A 21,876-nucleotide genomic window follows, 5' to 3' on the forward strand; every position below is an offset into this window, starting at 1 on the left:
AATTCAGTCCTTACAAAATAATTAGAATTATTTTATTTTTTTTTTTAAATATTTTAAAGAAATGTCATCATTTTCAAGTAATGTAAACAGTATATTTAGTAATTCTTTTATCAATGATTCATCTAATGACCGAGGAGCTCCTATATAAATGCTATTTATTAAATGAACATAATTAGAATATTATTGAGGAACTAAGAAGCTGAGGAGAGCTGAAAAACTGAGAATTGAATACTGATATAATTAATACAACACTGGGGAACTAAACAAATTGGGGACTGATATAATTAATATGGCATTAAAAAGCGGAGGAGAACTGAACACTAATACATTCAATACAACATTGAGGAACTGAGGATTCTGAGGAGCACCATTATAAATTAATTAATGAATATAATTAAAATATTATTGAATTTTGCTATATTTATCTATATTAAATGAAAAACAAATATATTAAATTTCAAAAATATTAAATTATATAAAATTTTTGAAATAAATAATAATAAACATGCTTTAAATCTAATCAATATTTTTTAAAATTATAATCTCCTTGAATTTTTAAAAAATTGTATTTAAATTAATTCTTTAAACTACAAATTATACAATTTTATAAAAATCCAACAGCATAAAAAATAGCTTTAGGGAGAAAAACCTTTAAGAGAAGAATTACATATTTTAAAGTTTAAAAAATTTATGTAAAAGATTAAAATATGTTAATTATATATATTATATAGTTTAAATTATACAATTTAAAAAATAAAATAAAATTATAGTTTTATAAAAATCCAATGGCATAGAATATATATTTAGGAGTAAAAATCTTTGTCTAAAGACAGAAAATTATACGCTTTAACATTAAAAAATATATACATTTTTTTAAACTTTAAAATATATTTATTAGTTATATAAGAAATCAACCTACTTATATTGTTATCTATTCAGAAACTTAACGATAAAAAATTATATAGATCACATTTTTCTTTATTCTACTAAAATCTTTTACTGTTTTTGTTATATATTTTATTATTACTAAACTGAAAAATATAGGGCGAACTGTATAACCCGAGGCTTCGATTTGACAGAGATTTATATTATAAATGCAAGAATAAACATTGCATTATGAAGAACTGGAGTTAGAACTGTGACTTTTGACAGGCTCTTCCCTTCCAACAAATAATGAAACCTGTAAAAGTGTAAGGCCCTAAGCATAACAAATCAGGCCCTGGTATTATATATTATCTAGTATAGAAAACTTTGCAGAAATTCGAAAAAAAAAAAATTAAGGAATTATTTCATTAATTTAAAACTCTTTTCTTTTAATGAAAAGAAGATTTCATAAAGTTTTCCTGTGAACGAACCTTGTTGAACCCGGCAAATTTCAAATAGATGTATATTTATATAAGAACGAAAAGATTTAATCTTAGATTTAGTTGTATATGAAAAAGGAATTCTTTAACTTCCGCATCTTGACGAAACTCGCCATCACTTTCTCTTTCGTGTGATGGCCTAAATGGCATCTTGTGGCTAAACAACTTCCCTATTGCATGGCCTCCAATTTCTGACCGATATAAGGCCAGTCCCACTTCCTGTTTTATTTCTAGTTGTTAAAGTAGTCCTACATTTAACAGGTTACTATTTAGGCCATAGTTTGTTGGAGAAATCACTTTCACAATCTTTTCCATCTCCATGTTATTGTTTTCATATTAATGACATACTTTTATCGAGTGAGAACATTTTTTTCTGTTTTAATTTTTTTTATACTGTTATTTATCGAAATATAAAATCTTTGTACCCGATTAATCGAGTTCAGATTCATTATGTTTATGTAATTATAACAATTATAAATATTTTATATACCCGCACGCATAAACCAATAATTTAACGCATCATTTAAAGTTTAAATTTAAAATAACTCCGTGACTGCCATAACTAAACAATGTGTAATCTAATGTGGATCACCCAAATTTAAATGAGAAAGATTGATATTTACATAAAATAATTCTTTCTAGATGTATTATAAGATAATTAAACAATATACATACTTTACAAAACGTTCCATATAAAGCTGATAATAGAAATTCTTAATAATTCTCACATAAAAATCCAGGAGAAATGGGGAAAAAAGAAACCTGTTGCATCCAACCAGTTCTAGAGTAATGAAACGTAACAATAAAAAAAAAAATTTTCAGGGTAAGCAACAAAAACTTTAAAGATTCTTCTCATCTGTTAGAGTTCTTCGTAGCAAGTAAGTACGCGCGACTCATAACTTTAAAACTGAATTTATTAATGTTGTTTAGCAGTGCAATGCAACACGTGGCAAAAATTATCCCCACAGAAACTGGTTTAATATGCGTATGATGTGCAGCGATGATATTTCCTCTCCTACACGTGTGGCATGTCACGTGACAGCCGAAATTTCACATTTATACTCAAATATACCGCTATTTAACACCCGATACAATCTATTAAACTCTATAACTTAACGATAAATCATATTGTTCGATCGGTTTAAACTTTAATCTATAGAAATTTAAATTATTAGCAAATATTTTGGAGCGAAGATCTATCCGATAGATGTAATATATACATATATCGCTGCGGGCTATATAAAATGGATTGATTTAAGGTAAGAGAAGGAAATAACTATACTCACAGTTTAGGATCCATTGGCGTAAATCAACCACTCTCCTACTCGATGGTTGTTGTTAGGATGACCTCAAATTTTTAAATAGCACACAAGGGCTGCTGACTACATGCGAAAGTTTTGTAGGTCATTTCTTATGTTTATAAAAAGCTTTCGCGAGAGATAAAGAGAGAAATTATAATACTTTCTCTTATACATTTTTAATTCTTATTGGGTTTTATATTTTTAAGTAAATCTTTATTAATTTATTTTATATTTTAAACGTACTTTCATTAAGTAATAAATAATATAATATAGATAAAAGCTAAAGTTTTCTTGTATGGATGATGTTGCTTAAATGTTCCGCATTTGGCGCTAGAATCGCTACTTTCGCTTTTTATATTGAAAATAATACAAATTTTTAAAAAATGAATAAATAAATAATAAGTGAGTCATTTAGAATTATAAAATAATCTTTTCCTAATATTATTTACGTTAAAATTACTTATAAATTTTGTAATTGATAAGATTTATTTTATTAAAATATTTTATAAGAGTCAATCAAGGAAATTCGAAAAGTCTTGTTTTCTTCTTAAATCTTGTTTATTTTTTATTTTTTTAGTTATTTTTTGCATCTGATATAAATAATTTTAAAGATTTTTATCAATATTTTATAGAATTTCAAAATACAGATACATTTTTCATAATTATTTGTTGTTTTTTTAACTGTGGTCGAGAATAAATTATATTTATGTATTTTTCTATATATTAAAAGTAAATTTTTATTATAAATATTTTAAAACCGTATATTAATTAAATATCAAATTTTATTTTAATATAAAATTAAAATAATTACATATTATTTCATCTTTTTTACAATTATAATTTATTAATAAACATTTTTACGCAAAGCGCCATCTGTTAGATAAAATTAAAACATAAGTATAAAAGCTTCTCTTTTATAATTTCCTAACAAATCAAAGCTTATTTAAAACGTAAAACGTAAAATTCTACATAAATAATTTTAAAAATGTAATATTATTTATAACTTAAAACTGGAATAAATTATAAATGTAATAAAATAAAGTTTAAAACCAGTTATTAAAAATATTTAGCTAATTAAATTTATATCGGTAAATATACAAAAATAATAATAAAATAATTATTATCCAAGCGTTAGAAGAATTAATATATCGATTGATTATGATATCGATGATTTAAAAAAAATTACTTAATTAGTACTGTATATATTTTTAAATTTTACAAAATATTTTTAAAAAATACTAGTGTATTTTATATACTTAGTTTGTTATTAAAATAAGTATAGAAAATATAATAATGATTAAATATCAAAGTATTATAACAATGACAACGATGATGATGATGTCGATGATTTTAAAAGTTTAGTTAATAATCTGACATTTTAATATTTTAAAATACTTATAAAATATAAGTACTTTTTAAATAATAATCTTTAACAATTTATCATCATCATCATCATCGGCTTACGAATTTTACTGAAATATTTCGTTAAATGACCTTCGTTTTAATGTTATTTTTGTGCATTAAATATAAAAGTGACTATTTCAGTATTCAAGGACATGTGAAATTTCGAGATACCGTGAAAAATAATAAATTCGGAAGTTTCCTACGATTTAAAACTATATTTTTATTTACTTATTATTTTATATTTTTAAAATCGATTAAATTTTTGAATGTCAATAATTGCAGTTAGGAGCTCTGAATAAATTATTAGATATAATTTAATAAATTAATCTTATTTTTAGATTTTATTCAAATTATAATAATAAATATTAAAAATTAAATATTTTAAGGAATGGAAATATATATATATATGTCGAACAAATACGGGATGCTGTAAGATGCTGTATACATGCAGTATTAATTAAAACGCATATTATGTAATTATTTCTGTGTCATAAATTTTTTAATTACTTATATAGCAATTATTTTATATTTAGAAATCTAAAAAATGCAGTATTTTATAGAAACTATTAGATTTTACGAAATGTTTTACGAACTGGCAACACTTATTCACAGTCATGTTTACGCTTGGCAAAGCGGACACTTTGTACACAAAAGATCAGTGTTGCCAAGTCCACAATAAGCTTTTCTCCTGTATTAGCCATATTTTTTTTCGAACTGAAGGAAGATCTACCGCTAGTCAGGATTGAAAAATACCAGGAATTTTCCGGGGGCGGTCCGTCCAGGTTCCGTCTCTCACCAGCCAGCCGCATATCATTATGGACCTGGCCGAACCCATACTGGGCTTGATAAAATAAGGACCTGTAGTATTCACGGGGCAGAGAGAGTGAAAAAATCCTCTTCCAGATTAGATCAATGTTTCCAATGATTTTCACAATGGTCAAAATTTCACGCTCTTTAATATCATAGCCTTACTATAATAGATAGCCTCTCTATTACATTAAAATATTGTGGGACCACAGGCGTATAACAGATCGGACGTTGCACAAATGAACGTTAAGCGGCGCATGATTGTAATAAAATTATCGAATTTTATAGCTAAATATTCATTTCTCTTGTTAAAAATTCAAAACTACTTAAATTGTTATATTTACAGACCGAGGCAGTTCAGGCATCAGCGGAGGAATCCGGATGTCAAAAAACAAAAAAATCTTTTATGAACGGTCTTTCCTTCGCGACCTGATTGCCACATTGTGTGCCTAATAGAATTAACGATAGGTATGAAAAATGAACCTTCGTAGTGTCAATAAGGATAAAAATATTTTAGAAAAAATTAGTGAGATGATACAGTAAAAATCATCTTTCTAGTCAAAATATTCAAAAATGCACTTAAAATTATTTAAGTTTAGTGTTAACGATTAATTTTTGTTCTTGTAAAAGTAAAGAAAAGCATGCTTAAAATTATTGAGATTTAAGGCTAAAGATTCATTTTTCTTCTTAGAAATTTTTAAAATATAGTTAAATATTGATATATTGTTAAAATGTGTTTACATATGTACAATATAACAATATATACTTCATTACTATAATATTATAACAATACTTTTAACTTATCTGTTTCAAATTACTGGAATTTAATATTAATGATTCAAAACTAAAGATTATTGTTGAAAAATTTTAAAATATACTTAAAATTATTGAGCTTTCTGGCTAGAGTCAACATTCTTCTGAAAATTAATGTGAAAGAAAACCATTAAAAATCACGAAAAATGTACTGTATATTAAAAACAATAAATTTTATTGGGCAATATTAAATGACAAAATTTTATTTAATAAGACAAAAGAAAAATTACTTTTTATTTTACGTTACATTATATACCATTAAAATTATAACTTTCGTAAGGATTTTAAATCAAAAATAATATTTCCGTGTTTATTCTTTGCACGATTTTCCTCAAGCAAATAATTTAATGTAAACCTTTACATTAAATTATTAAAGAAAAAAAATGTTTTAAATATTTGTATAAAATATTAATGTGCCAGTAGTATGACCGAGGCCGTTAAGGCGTCAGCGGAGGTTAGGGCGATTCTGAGGGATCCGGAATCAAATACGGCGATTAAAAAATAATAATAATAATCAGGAATTTTTCGGAGTGGTCTCTCCAGGTTATGTTAGGCCTTCCTCTTTGCACCCAGTCCATCAATGTTCAAGTGGATAAAACCCCTGAACACTACTCACGGGTTGGCACCTCACTAACGTGACATTTTTCGTACTTTTCACGTGTCTGATATCTAAATAGGGTTCGATTTCCCATAAAGAGTCTCCCTGGACAGATAATCCTTGTGTTAACGTAGAAAAAAGTTATTAATTTTCAACAAATTTGCAACTGATTTGAATTTATTTTTTTTAAATGCATAATTTTATAATGAAGTAAATGAAATAATTTATTTCATTGTTAAATTATACAAATAATTTAAAAATTATTTCTTTGAATGTCAGCAATTATGACAATAATTTTTAAATATAAAATTATTAAAAATAAAATAAATGTTACATTTTTTATGTGCTAAATATAATTTATTTAATTATAAAAATTGTTAAATAAATAAAAATTGTTTAATTTGAATGAAATAAGAAACAAAAATTTATTATTATTTTCATCACTTTGATCATATAAAATTATTTAATTTAAAAAAGAAATTATTTCAAATTATTAAACAAATATTAATATTTGATTTATATTTAAGTATAAGATTGATATTTTTTTATTAAAATTTAAAAATATTTAAATAGAGAAAATTACTATTTCATTTCATTTTTTAAAACTCTTTTTATAAAATAATTGAGATTAAATTTTAATAATAATTTTTCTCATAATTCTTCATTCTTTAAATTATAATTTATTTTATGTAATTATTATATGTCATATAAAATCTAGGACAATGACAATGACAACTTAATAAAAGGTTAAAAATACTTCTCTTTATTCTTCATTGTTTGGTGACATTAACTTAATAAAACCTTACTGAAATAATAAAAAATATATATATGTAAAATTACTCTAAGTTTATGAGTAAATAAATTATTTTTAGACATAAACAGGAAGGAAGAAATGAGATGATATTTTGGTTATCCACAAATATAAGGTCCTAGCCCTTTACAAAAGGCCTAAAAACTGAAAATAAAATCAATAAAACCAAGTTATATTATCATCTACTAAAATTTTAATTTATAACACTTTAATATCATAATTATTTTCATGCTTTTATGCTTTTGAGGCCTCCTCTGGGGCCTTTCAGGCTTACAGCTCTGAATTAGAATCACTTTAACATACTGATTTATCTTTGAAATTTACCTTCTCTAACTTAATATTTATGTATAGGTCCAATTAGAATTAACTAGTAGAGCCATTTGACCAAACTGGTTTCCTTCTCTATTTGGACCTCCACATTAATACAAGTTAAATCATTAAAATAATTATTAATAATTTTTACATCTTTTTGATTCAGTAATTTTTATAATTATTAAACTGATTATTATTTTTAATTCTAAGAATTTAAAATTTCATTAATAAACACGAAATCATTAGGTCATCGACCTACCAAAATTTGGCTGAATGTCCGACAGGTCAATCATTTTCCGAAGTTGTAGACGTGAATTTTTGTTTTTTTTTTTTGTTTTTAGTTTTTGTTGTAAAATACAATAAAATAAAAATCACGTGCTAATAAAATGTCACGTTTAATTTGAATTTAATGAGGCACGTGCTTTAAAATACAATTAATCATAAAATCAGAATATTTTATGTTTATTTAAATTGACATTTCTGAATTCATTAGCAGAAAATTAATTAACCTTAAACAAAGTTATGGACTTGATTGGAATTTTTGATTTTTTTTTTTTTGCATAATTTTGTAACTAGAATTTTAAGTAAATAGTATTAAATTTATGTTAACACTATTTAACATAATTAAATTAACAAAATTATTCAAAAAGTTGAAAAATGTTCAATATCTTATTGCATTGTTAATATCAATGATAACGCCATTTATTTGTTTTTATATAATCAGCATATACAATATTTCATGCAATGGATTGATAGTTTGGCCTTCTTCAGTAGGGCCAAATTATAAAACCCTGAGGATAATTAGGCCCCATAAGTAGTGCCGGATTACCCATTAGGCACGTTAAGCACATGCCTAAGTCTCGGACTCCGAAATTACAAAAATTAAAGCAATTGTATGGTTTATCGTAATTTATAAATAATTTTATAGTTACAGTTAAACATTATTAGTTCATGGTGTAAAATTATGTAGAGAGGGGCGAATTCCTGTGCCGGAAGGTCTTAATCCGTCACTCGCCACTGCCTGAGGGGACATTTCTTGATAACCAGGTTCTATTCTGGCTATCAAATACTGTAAGTCAGAACCATTTAGCATAAGCTTCACATTTACGAGGGTCGCAAAACAATTTACTACAAATTATTCATTTTATTGTACATTAAAGAAAAACTTTTCTTTTTATACAAAATTTATAAATACTGTGAGTCTCATAACGAGATAAGTGACACACACACAACACACAGAACCTCTCTTGATCTTTGAGAGGCCATGCTGATACCAAGAACAATATAATACAAATGGAGAAAGTAAGCAAAAAATTCAATATATTCCGCTTCTGCGACCTAACTGGTTTCTGGAAAGCCGTCGTTAAGCGAGTCGTCGTAAATCGAGCTCTAATTTCCCATAAGATCAGTGTTATGATTGAGATTATGTTCTTCGAAACAGTTGCATAACATCAGAGATGGCAAACAAGAAAAAGGCCATTCTTTACAATCATAATAGAAAATTTATACCATTCGTAAAGCGAGAATTTTACTATACAGGTACAGTATGTACATAGAACTGATATTAAGGGCTACCGAATTGTACATTCACCCCTTTATTACTCTGAATGTAGCCACTAGCGCTTTGGATAAAGAGTAAACTCTTGTTTATTATCAGAGCTGTCGAGAAGGAAAGCTGGAAAATTTTCCCCAGGGCCCGAAGAAAACTTAGAAACCCATATGGTTCCTACTCTTATAAATCAATGCCATTTTTACTAAACAAAAAAATAAAATCCTTAAGACTGCTTTTCGTTCATAAAGAAACATCCTATGTATTTCATTTTTTAAAAAAGATGACAAAATTCTCTATATAAAATGTCGACGGTCCTGCTTATTGGATATACATGTGTATAAGTGCGTTCAGACATTTCTCCTGTACTTACTTGATTTTTATTTTATTTATTTATTTATTCACAAGGGTAATGGACCCCGGGACACTCTGGCTACACTACTAGTGTATTGCATTACTTAAATTATAATATAATTAATGTTTATTCATTTTAACCTTGTTTAAAATTGATCCATAACTTTTAAATCAGCAAATTTATTTTATTTTATTTATAACATAAAAATCTTGCTGGGGCATGCATGAACGTGAAAGACGAGTCAACTTCAAACAATGTCAAACCAGTATTATTTTTTAGAATAAATATATTTTTAGATATTTTTTTAAACTTACCTGGTCATTAACAAAACCTTGGTTTATTATTCTAAACTGGTAGCATTTTGCTTCTGGGGAGAATTCAATGTAAACGATGCATTCGGGATTTTTCTTTTTCTTTTCCTTTCCTTAAAAAAAGAAATAATAATAACAACAATAATAAAAGTTCTGGTTTTAAAAATAAACAATGTATTTATGCAGTTTATTTTAGTTTTATGTTACTTTTTTTAGAAATCAAAATAAGAGATTATTATTTATAATTTCTTTAGCTAAGCATTGTCTACATCTGATACAACGAAACTAGGTTATGGAATTTAAACCTTTTAGGTATGTTTCTTGTTTATTAAATTGTTTAAAATTTAAGTACATATTTTGAAAATAAGTTTATACTTTTCAGGAATTAATTTTTATGATAATTGTGGTGTATCGAATCGAGATTAGAACGCTCCGCGTTTGAGGGGTGGCGGAGGAGTGTAAAGATGGCGGTCGCGGATGATCGGTAAATTAAAAATAGAATTATTATATCAAAGATAATTAGCTTTGATGTAATAATTCTATTTTTAATTTATGTTGACCAAATGGACTAGGTTCTATTGGTTCGTATGCTCTCAGTATTTACTGAACCGACACAACAATAAATTTGGATTAGATTGGAGTGATGGGTTGAGGCAACGCAACACATGTGCGATCTGCCAAGGGGGATGGGCCGGTTCCTATTTAGAGTTAGACACGCGAGAAAACCCGGAAAACACCATGTGGCTAGCCCGTTAGTTAGACGCGAACCCACGACTAATTACTAGTGTTCAGTGGTTTTATCCACTTGGTGGGCACTATTTTTATTTTAATAATTTATACTTAAAATTAAGCGTATAAATAAAGCTGCATTTAATTTATAAACTTAAAATATTATTGCTCTAGACATAAAACCTGCAGGAAATTATATATATATTTAAACAGGTTTAGATAGATGATCTCAATAAGATTCTCGGTCCATGACAGATAAGCCTTAAAATCTAATTTTTTATATGTAAGAAAATGCATAAGTGATGAAAAATTCGGTTTTTATTTGTTTTACTGATTTTACTCAAATATTTTTATGGATTTTGGATAGGCCTTATATTTGCGATTGGCCTGGACTCCAATTCACTTCTCTATTCAAGTGTTTCAAGATATTTGTAGATGTTATCAGATAGGTTGACACTACAGACAAACTGTTCTTTGTATTACAAGTAGTATTTCAAGTATTATTTTATGATACTTTGTTATATTTTTTAAAATTTATGTGAGATAAATTCTCACTCTTCACTTCGTCATGTGTTCACATGCTAAAGGTAAAAATATTATAATAGAATTTCCATTTTAAAAAATAAATAAAATTACAGTTACAATGATTGAACGTATTTAAAATATCGTTTACAGTCAAACCTCCGAACAATGGCCACTGGCAAAAACAAAAAATGGCCATTATTTTGAGGTTATTTTGTATTTTTGTTCAAAAAAGTTCCTGGAAAAAATGGCCGCTCTTTAGAGGTAATCGTTGTTGGGAGGCTGTTATTGAACGTTCGATTGTATTAATGAAATATAAATATATATTAACGTATAAAGTGGCTGATTTTGCTGATAAATAACTTATAATTCCTAATATATAAACATGTAGGATCCAGGAACTATGTTCTATTCTTTCAAAATCTTTCCGGTTGCTCAGGGCACTGTTTGCTTTCATAAACATCCGCTTTCCTTGAATTATAAAAAATTTATGTAATTTATTTATGTTATTCTAAAAGATATGATGATTTCATTATGTATATTGATTTTTGTACCTTAAAGCTATTACACATTGAATGCTGTCTTTTATTAAAAGCAGGTTTTGGTCGCTAAGAAATGTTGTAGGCCTATCTTATATTTCTTAAGAATCGAGTCTTCAGAGAGATTAACAATGTTGTTCTGAAAAGAATTTTATTAATTTTATACAATTTGTATAACTCAAATTTTTAAAATGCTACTAAAATATAAGATCCATACTCAGAATTGAAGATTAGATTAAAGATAAGGCAACACAACACATGGACAATCAGCGAAAGGAAGGAGCCTCCCGAGAGGGCTTTCAATGGAAATTTGCCCATTATTTAAGTGTTAGACAAGTGAAGAAAATTCGGTAAACTCCACGTGGCCAGCCTGATAGTAAGGTGCGAATCCATAATCAGTGTTCATCAGTGGTTTTATCCACTCGGTCAATGGTGAGTCAAAAATAATTTATACTTGTAAAAGTAATTTATTTGTGTTTTCATGAGAAATTCTTTTACCCTTCTTTGTTTTTCGTGTATGAGACCTATTAGAAATAAATAATTGCTTATAATGCTAACCTTAATTACTTTAGATCATTTAAAAATTAATTTTAGGCTCAATACGAATACAGAGCATACCCAAAAGTATAGGAAAGTAAGGTTCGATTTACGACGATCTGGTTCTAAATTAGGCACAATCTAATTTGTTTCCTTAGAACCAAAATCGTCTTAAATCAAACTCTAACTTAATACAGAGAAAAAAAACTTGAAATATAATCATTAAATGAACCTAAATGTAATTAGAATTTAAATTAAAATTAAAAATTCAAGTTCAATTAGTCCTTTGGGTATCGCAGAGTTATTTTCGTATACAGAAAGATCATTAAAATTTTAGTCATTAATGTAAAAAAAATATATATATAAAATAAAATATGGAAATGTTATAAACTAAAGTTCGTTTTGATAAATGATGGTAAGCCTAGTTTTAGGAAAATGGGGCCCATCTAAGGTATTTTACATATTATTAAGAAAACTTAACAATATTGTGAGAAGGTATTTTAAAGATTCAAACAGTGTACTCTAAGAAATAAAGTGCATGTGCCAAAACTTGAGTATTCCTCTCCATATTGTCTTAATGATAAAAAAATAAAAATAAGAACAAAACATTACACTGAGCCCCATTACCCAGCCATGTGGTGTAATGGAAAGCATCATAAAACATTGAAAAAGACTGTTCAAAAACTGTTTAAAAACTAGAAAATTTAAGTTTTTGCATACGAATTATTAATTTTTTATATACAGTATGTATTGTTTTCATTATAGTTTCTGTGCTTAATGATATGTTCAAACACTTTAAATTAAAAACTTTAATCATAATACAATAATCACAGATGTAATCATCTGGAGAATCAAGCCCACTACATTCAAAATGTGTCCAAGCAACACAAACAGTAAATCTGTACACAATTCCTTGTTTCTACCAAATTCTCCACAGACGATGCAGGTATTATTACCATTGCTTGCATCTATGTCATCGTCTTCATTATCATCACAAATATCTTTCTCATCATAATCCTCCTCATCTTCTGATTCCTTATTAAATTCCAGCTCCTTTTATGCTTTTCCTTTTTCAATTCGGTTCTTCTTACAAGGAGTTTTGAATTTTTCTTGCCTTTCTTCTTTTCCTTCTTCCTATACAAACATTTCATGGGTGTTCCTGTAAGAACTTCAGACTGTTCTTCTTTCTATTTTTTTCTTCTTTGATGGGCCAGGAACTGGAGAAATATCCTCAATTGGAACACTGGTATCGTGCTGGAATTTGTATTTTGTGTTTGTTCTTTATCTTTTATAGTAAGTGACAGGCACAGTTTTTTCTGATTCATTTGATTCTCGTTGTTTAACTTCATTTCTTTCATGAACAGATGCAAATCTTCTTCGGAAAAACACTTGGAGTCAATGGGAATATGTCAGTAGCCAGAAAACCCTTAGTTGCTTTATCAATTATAGCAATGAAACTGAAAGCTTTGTTGAACAACATTGCTAGTTCATACGGCGTAATTTTCTCATGAATATGTGACTTCATATAGAGATTGCATTCTTGATTGAACTCAATCTACAAGGGACCAAAGAAAGTGACATCCAGTGGCTGTATTTTATGAAAGGTGTGAGGTGGTATAAACACCATGTGCACACCATTGCTTCTACAAAATTCATAAGCAGCCAGAGATGTGTGACTACAATGATTATCAAGTATCAAAATCACAGGATTTTCTAAACTGCAATTGGTGAATTTCATAAAATGTTCCAGCCATGTTACAAAAACGTCTTCATTAATCCAACCTGACTTTGAGCGAGCATAAATGGCATCTGTAGGGCCACATTTTTAAAGATGTGGCGTCATTTTTTATCTTGAAAAAATAAAAACTGGTGGAACTCATGTAGCACTGAAACAACATCTCATGGTGACATTCTTTTCTCTTTCCTAGCTGGAGACTGCACCTACTTGTTTTTGACCTTTTTTAGCATAAGTATACCCCAGATGAGGAACTGTAAATATGCCAGTTTCATCAAAGTTGAATATTCTACTAGGTTCAACACTGTATTTTCTCATAACACTTTCCAGGTTACCAAAAAGCGATTAATTTCCTCTCAGTTGAATGCAGTGATTCTATTAATTCTAGTTGCCTCTCGTTTTCTCAGGCTTAGCTTTGGATTTCGTTTTAAAAACCATACAGCCAATCTTTTCCTGCTAAACGACTATCTATATTAAAATTGTTTGCAATGTTATTCTTTTCAGAAAATTCAAAAGCCATACGACAAACCTCCAAGAGTGTACATAAAACAACTTAGATAGTAGCAAAATGTGGTCTGAACCGTTTAGCAAAAAATAAGTGGGTCCCATTATCCGCTAGGTCTCATTCCCCACTTTTCCCTAATTCTATTTGTATGGCAATCGAAGAGAGGGCTCCCTATTTTTGTAATATTCGGTGATGTGAGTGTTGGGATCCAACACTCACATCACCGAATTATGTTATTTTTGTTTAAGACTATTTTTGTTTTACTTTAAAGTTTATTTTTAAAGTAAAACAAAAATAGTCTTAAACAACAGTAACACGTTTTATTAATGAATAATTCAATATCAGTCAATTACTTCATTTCTCATTATATTAAAAAAATGAATGCTCGATTGGCAATCGCTTACTATATACTTTAATATGAATGAGGATTGTTCTAAAAGAAAGATCATAATTCGAATATCGAATTTGTTTACGGAGTTTCCTTTCAGAACATTTGTATGGCGGGTATATAAGGGACGGTCATCTGTCGGCAGCGAAGGATAAGGGACACTTACTCATTCTTCATTCTGGTTTTACTCTTTAGATCATCCTTCCAGATCACCCCAGAGCAAAATTCTTAGTTATGCCACTGCCCTTTAGGATAAAGCTCGAGAAAATTAAGAGCATTTTGAGAAGCGTGAAAAAGTGGCAGAGTCTGGATGATTGGCTTATCTCACTCTTTATAAGCTTTAATTAAATTTTCTGCCTATTGCATTAAAATCGAATATTAAATCAGTGATTTCTATGCTAAAAACTACTAATCAAACAGTATTATTAAAGATAAGTGATTAAGGGTCGCGAGAGGCCCTTAGTCACTTATCTTTTTGAGGCCTCAATAAATTAAAATAAGTTTAAGAGTTGTATCATATTCTATAAATAATAAAATTTCAAAAATTATACATAAGAAATGCTTAGAATAAATGACGATTTGTAACGTGTATTTTTGAAGTCCTCGTAAATGTGAAGCACGACTATAATAAGTGGTCTTACTAATTAACTAACTAAATAGTTGCATTTAAACAGAGTATTTTATAATTATCATTAACCGAAGTAGTGTATATTGTAGTGTATTTTATAATAATTACAGAATAATGGTTAAGAAACACAATAAATAAAATACAGGTAAAATGTTGCTCAAAGTATTAAACAAAAGCCGTCATTATGCAAATAAATGTAGAAAAATAAATCTATATTTTTTTATTATTCATTTTAGAAGAATTTCGCATTAACCCGTTTCAAATCGGAAGCGAATTCCAGAACTTTGTAATTATATTGTATAAAATATATTGAAAAATAGAACAAATTGTCATTCATATACGTCAGGAAACTGGTTTTTCTTTATCGTTTCTTATTATTATTAAAAAAAACAACAGACGACCGAACTCTGACCCGCTCCGAATAAATCTACGTTATGAATCCATGGTTCGGCTTCTGCATTTCTTAGAGCGCCATCTCTGTTAAGTAACACAAATTAAAAATATTCAAGTTGATATTTTTTAAATGTCTAACTATTAATTGAATTCATTTTAAATAAGAAATTATTACTTATAAAAAATTTAAACCGAATTTACATGTAAGATGCGTTCTGAATAAATTTATAATAAATTTATAATTATTATATGTATTTATATGTTTATATGTTTAACAATTATTATTTTTACTAAAAATATACGCATTTATTTATATTAATATGGAATATTACTGAATATTATTAGAAAGTTAAAATTTAATAACAATTATAATTAAACATTTAATTATATTATTTTAAATTAAAACATTATATTTTTATTTAAGTAAAAAGTTTAAAGTTTGCAATAGATGGCGACACGTGCTACACTATATTTACAATGGTCTTAAATTATTATTTTTTAAACTTTAGATAAAAGGTTTTATACGACAATATGAATATTTAATGATATTTAATTAACATGTAGAATGAAAAAATTCTAATTTAGTTCCACTTTTCTTAAAACAATAATATACTTTCATTGTTATAATGGCAAAGTTATGTAGAAAGAAACCAAGCATACACTTTACTTTCATTTACTTTATTATAGAATATTTATACTCGATTATATCAAACTATACATTAATTTTATTCATTTATTTAATTTTTGGTTAATAAATTATATATCTATCCTACAGTAGAGAGCCCCAATTCATGTATATACAATTGTTTAAATACAAACTGCATAGAATTTAGCCTCAAAAGTAAGTAAACTCTCGTCTTAAACCCTTTCCTTAATACAGAATATTATATAAATACAATAAAAAGTGTATCTGTATAATTTAAATTTTTAAATAAAGTATTTTAAAAACTATACAAAAAATAACTTTAAATACAAGCAAACTTTTACCTTTCATCACATTGTCAATAGAATATTACGGTTTATAACAGATCGTTTACAAAATTCCCTTAAAAAGATGTAAAAATAACTTAAAATCTTTATTCTTCTATCAATATTAATATTTTAATTATGAAAAAAACTTTAAAAATTTTCAAATAAACCGTAATATAAGCTTTATATTTAAAAAGTTGGATTTTTATTAAGTTTTCCTTGATGTTTTTATCAACGTCAGCCATATTTGCGTGTGTTTAATCAAGCGATAAATATAGAAATAAATAAGCAAACAACATTTTGTACCCGTTAATTAGTATTAATCTGATATTTATAATCAGATGGATGACTGTTATGTTAAGAATATTCTCCATTAAGGTACTAACATACAGGCCTCTTTAAATGCTTCTTAAGTATCTACGAGAAACATTAGAAATAATTATTTGAAAATTAGTATTAATTTAATATCATTATATATACTTCAATAACGTTATTATGTTTAATATCAAAATTTTAATGCATAAATGACAAAAATTGAACTAAATATTATATTAATTTGCTCAGTTATGAGAGTATATTATTGTACATTTATACTGTTTTATCACATTTTATACTCGAAAAAGCCTGAAAAGAATTTAAACGTGCATTAAACTTCACTATTTTGAAAGGATGTTGACTTCTGCGATTTAAAGAAAGTTTCAAAAGTCAAAGATTTACAGACACATCTGATCTTGGTAGAACGGAAATCAATTATAGATAATTATTTAAACTGGTCATTTCTCTTATTTTTGTTTTTGTTTTTTTGTCTGATATTTCGTTTTGCTCCATGTGATTTCAGTGCTTTTTTTAATCGTTATTATTTTTTAAGCTTCGGATTTCTCTTGAACTAACCAATTTCTTCTTCCAGTTTGCCCTGTCCAATCTGGAGTTAGGCCTTCTCAATTTGTATTTTATAATATATATATTATAAATATATATATTCATATATCAATATATGAATATATATATTCAATATTGATATTAATATTCAATATTCAATATATATATTTCAAATTTAAACTATTAAGAAAAAGCTATTTTAAACCATTTCACCAGTTTTAATGCATGTTTTATATTTTCAGATTCTTCCTAACTGGTTCCTCCACTTTCATGGCTTAAGTTCGAAATATTTTAAAACACACACACACAAAAACAGAAGAAAGGTAAAAAAGACTTTTGACTGTTCTTTACTAAAATCCTTACACTAGTATATAATTCTATTTGAAAGTTTTTTTACTATTATCTTAACTCATTAATTTAAGATTTAAACATATCAGTTTTAATCTATAGATCCTATCAAGTCTATAATTCTCGTTGATGCTTTCCTTTTTTAATTCTTCTAGACTGTCTTTATATTGTCCCTATTATTTGAGCCACCTGTTTTGAATTTTTTTTTTCATCTTTATATTATAATTAATTTATATTTACATTTTGATATCCAAGTATAAATTCAAAGTAAGAGTATTTATTGGAAAGGTATATAAATTAGAATTAACTTAATGAGTTAGGACAAGTTATTACAGTATAAAGTACAAAAAGAAATAGCTTCAAATGCTCGTGTTCTTGACAATACAAAAATTATTTCTTTTCAGAAAAATATGCTTTAAAACGTAAAAATCCGCCTTTCAGTATTTTAAGTGAAAAAATGTATTGTTTACAGTACTTTAAATACAGAAAATATGCTTTACAGTACTTTAAAAACAGAAAAATGTAGTTTACAGTAATTTAAGCTGCAGAAAATCATCATTTTCTGTAGGCTAAGGCTCGTTCCTCAGCTTACGCTCTTCAAGTAGCCAATGTACAAAGATTTGTATTAAAGGTTTTAAGTGGATTCAAAGCCGAATATGATGCCAAAACAAACTTATCATCAGACAAAACGATCGTACTCCTTTCACATTGCAGATCACGAACCGAGGTGAAGGGCTACACCCAAAAAAGGGCAGTTAATATCCGTTCGCTCTTATTTATACGCCCTGTCGACTCTCTTTCAAATATCCCAAAAATAGGTGGAGTTTAATATACTTTAATATAAATCTATAAAATTAAATTACGATGATTATTATTAATTATTTATATTTATAAATAAAAAACAAATTTTTTGGAATTCCAGAATGAAGAGACAAACGCGCAGTGCCTTTCTGTTGAACTATCCGATTGGTCGTAGCTTATTACGTCACTTCAATTCGAAAGGAAAACTTTTATCATTGGTCACGAGATAAGAATAGAAACAATCTGGTAAGAATCTAAATTATCAAAAAATGTACGTAGATAAAAAGTGTCGTTGCGCTTTAAAACTCTTTCGTCATATCGATATTAAACTGGAGACAAAAGAATTCACGGCATACAAAAAAAAGAGCAACAAGTGCTTGCTTTTACAGACACAGTTGCGTGAGTCATTACAATGCAGACAGCCAATCACACGAAGTTTCTCACTCCCGTGAAGGTCTATCACCGGCTCGATCTATCCAGTAGTTGTTTAACAGTCCCAAGCGACAGGTGTCTCATCGCATCCCGAAAACGCCACCTTTCCATTTCGAACAAACCATCAAAAACCGATATTTCATGAAACTACAACAACTTACTTGGGATTAAAAAGGTAAATCATTTCGACTTTCTCTTCTATGTTTGCTCCTGTTGACGTCATTTCACCTGACACGTGGTTCGAACAGTCACGTGAACAGATTTTGAATGGTAAGTTCGTGTAAGTTTTTTCTTATTTTTTTCTGTTTTCGACTTATATATGTTTTTAACATATAAATTTTTACTTTAGGATGGGCTTTTTTTACGTGTTTACCGGAAATTTTGGACGAGAAATTACTAGATTTTCACATTCGATTACTATCAAGGACAAATGACAGGTATAAGTTTTAAAAATATTATTTAAATGATGTCATTGTGTTTTTGTAGATAACTTTCGATAAGGTTGACCTCTTTTTCTCATAATAATTTATATATTAGCTTAAATGCATATATATGTATGAACATGTATATTTTAAAATTATTTTTAAATTTCCAATGTACAGACAAATTTACTTGCTTGTTAAATCTGTTGCTACGATTCTTGTTTTCTAGACTGGAATGAGTTTATTTAATTTTTATACTTCAAGGAAGTTTCGTGTCAGGTATTTTGGGTAAATAATAAACTCGTTAGTATTGTTTTTCCTTTTTCGTATTGTTTTGCAACTTAGGATATGCTGAATAAATTTAAGTAGACTTTTTAATGAACAGAATACATATATATGTCTACAGTTTTTTTATTGAACATTTAATGCCCTTTGAACACGATTAACAGGTGATATCATGAATAAGTCATTTCGAGTTGTTAGATTTTTATGGAGGAAAAAAGTAACCCTTCTTCATCAACTTCTCTGTTGATAACTATTGACTTTTAGTTCTAGGTACGTCCTAGATTGATTTTCGTCTTGTTAACACGAGACAAGCGAATTATATTGAAAGGTTTTAAGAACAATAAAAGTCATTATTTGTGGGAAAAACGTTAAGTCTTTGTTCGTTTTAGTCGAAGAGCATCGACAGCAAAGATTAGGTACACGAGATGCAGTCACCATGACGGACTCGCTACGTTCCCAGATGAACACTGAACGGATATCCTCCGCCCCTTTCGCCCCCAAACGAGCGTCTTTTCTGAGGCCAATGATCTTCTAAACCTCTATTTGCCCCTATAGTGTCACGAGAAAAAACAATTGCCCATTCGCATAAACAACTGAAGTGACTGAGAAAAGAGGTTCTTACACCTCTAAAATTCACACTTCCCCACTAAGAATTATGCATTTCGAATTTAAAGTAGAACACTCAATCTAACTCGCATTTATAATTAGTTGAAAAATTTCCAACATTCATCCTTCTCTGTGGGAAATTTTTCAAATAATTTAGTAAATTTACGAGTTAACTTAAATAATGAATATTTATTTTTGAATATCAAATTTAAACTTAAAAAAAATTTTGTGGAGTTTAAGCTCTGTACAACGTTTCAATTTTTTATTACAAAAAGCATTTTCATCTTCAATCTATTAAAATTAGAGACCATTTTAAGTAACGTTCATCATCCGAATTCGTCGTAACTCCGTTAATTGCCGACAAAATCAGTCAGATGTAAGTCATTTTTTACACTGTTTTTATATAATAGTTTAAGAAACTAATAATTGTTTTGAATTATTTATTCGTTACCACTCGATTCAGCGAATTATTTAAAAATATCCTTATACGTGGTTCCACTCTTCGTAGATACATGTTTAATTACTCTAGAGCCAATCAGTTCTCCGAACTTAATTAAGTTTGTATTGAAAACAAACAACTCTTAAGATTATTGACGCAATAGGGTCTATTGTATGTCATTGTATGTTAAATAAGGTATCTACGCAATCACCCTTCGGGAGTCTTCGCTGTGGGAACTAACTTCATCCGGGGCCTCGTTCCGCATCGTCTGTCAAGACTGTTACGTGATGACGACTGCCACGCAATCCTCTAGCGATTATGTCACCACAACGAACCCCCATTCAACTTCATTCGAGTTGTTAGTTTAATTAAAGCGCGCGAAAATTTAGCAACGGAATTCTTTCGCGTTGCACTTCGGGAATTCTTCTTCCTTCATTTTTTTTTCTTTTAAAAGAAATGGATTTACACAAATACCGAAAGAGAATAATATTATCGAACTTCAAATCCTGTTTTGATCGAGGAAAAAGAATGTCAATGCAATGTTGTATTGTACCAAAGTTACTTTTAGAAGTCGGTCGTATGTTGCATAGAAGTTGTCCAACCAGTTTCTAGTGTCACGGCATGTGTCATTATCTGGCATTAACTTCCTATTATTAGAGGTTGTTCAAGCAGAGAGGATGTATTCGTATCTGGAGACAATAGCGACATTGTTTGATCCGGTCTATCCTGACACACCAGGTCCAAAATTCCAATATTAGGCAAACTAGATTAAATTCTTAATCACTTTCCATCTTTAGCATTCGGGTCGTCAATCCGTCATGCATATAAAACGCCCTTTGATTCGTATGAATACGAAGGGCATATCCTGCTTTTTCCATTAAAAATTATAAAGATATTGATGATTAATCTGTGTCGATTAACGGAAGGTGTAACCTTGATAGTGTCTAGTTGTTTGAATGAGAGACGCAATGCATTCTGGGGAAGTTAATTGATAGTTTGATGTAAAGTAAACCCCGCTACCATTATAAATGATAAAGTATTATGCCTTCTTTTTTAACTTTATTTTGTAAAATATTAGAAAAAAACTGAAATTA

General features: G+C 28.0%; 1 protein-coding gene across 2 annotated transcripts in view; it reads right to left on the minus strand.

Annotated features, from left to right (window-relative positions):
• LOC136989775 (uncharacterized) overlaps window positions 1-16,610 on the minus strand; it is a 32,249-nt gene extending 15,639 nt beyond the window's left edge. The window contains exons 1-2 of one of the 2 annotated variants that reach the window (XM_067288039.1): window positions 16,589-16,610; window positions 9,629-9,738 (exon numbers count right to left, since the gene is read on the minus strand). In XM_067288039.1, coding sequence (XP_067144140.1) covers window positions 9,629-9,738; window positions 16,589-16,595 — 117 coding nt within the window. In that variant the 5' untranslated portion in view covers window positions 16,596-16,610. Of the gene's footprint in view, window positions 1-2,650; window positions 2,883-9,628; window positions 9,739-16,588 lie in introns of those variants that run through there. The other variant, XR_010882956.1, reaches the window with a different exon arrangement.
• Between the last annotated feature and the right edge of the window lie 5,266 nt (window positions 16,611-21,876).

The sequence above is a fragment of the Centruroides vittatus genome, unplaced genomic scaffold (genome assembly GCF_030686945.1).
Source record: "Centruroides vittatus isolate TY-2023 unplaced genomic scaffold, ASM3068694v2 scaffold_769, whole genome shotgun sequence".
NCBI classification, from domain to species: Eukaryota; Metazoa; Arthropoda; class Arachnida; order Scorpiones; family Buthidae; genus Centruroides; species Centruroides vittatus.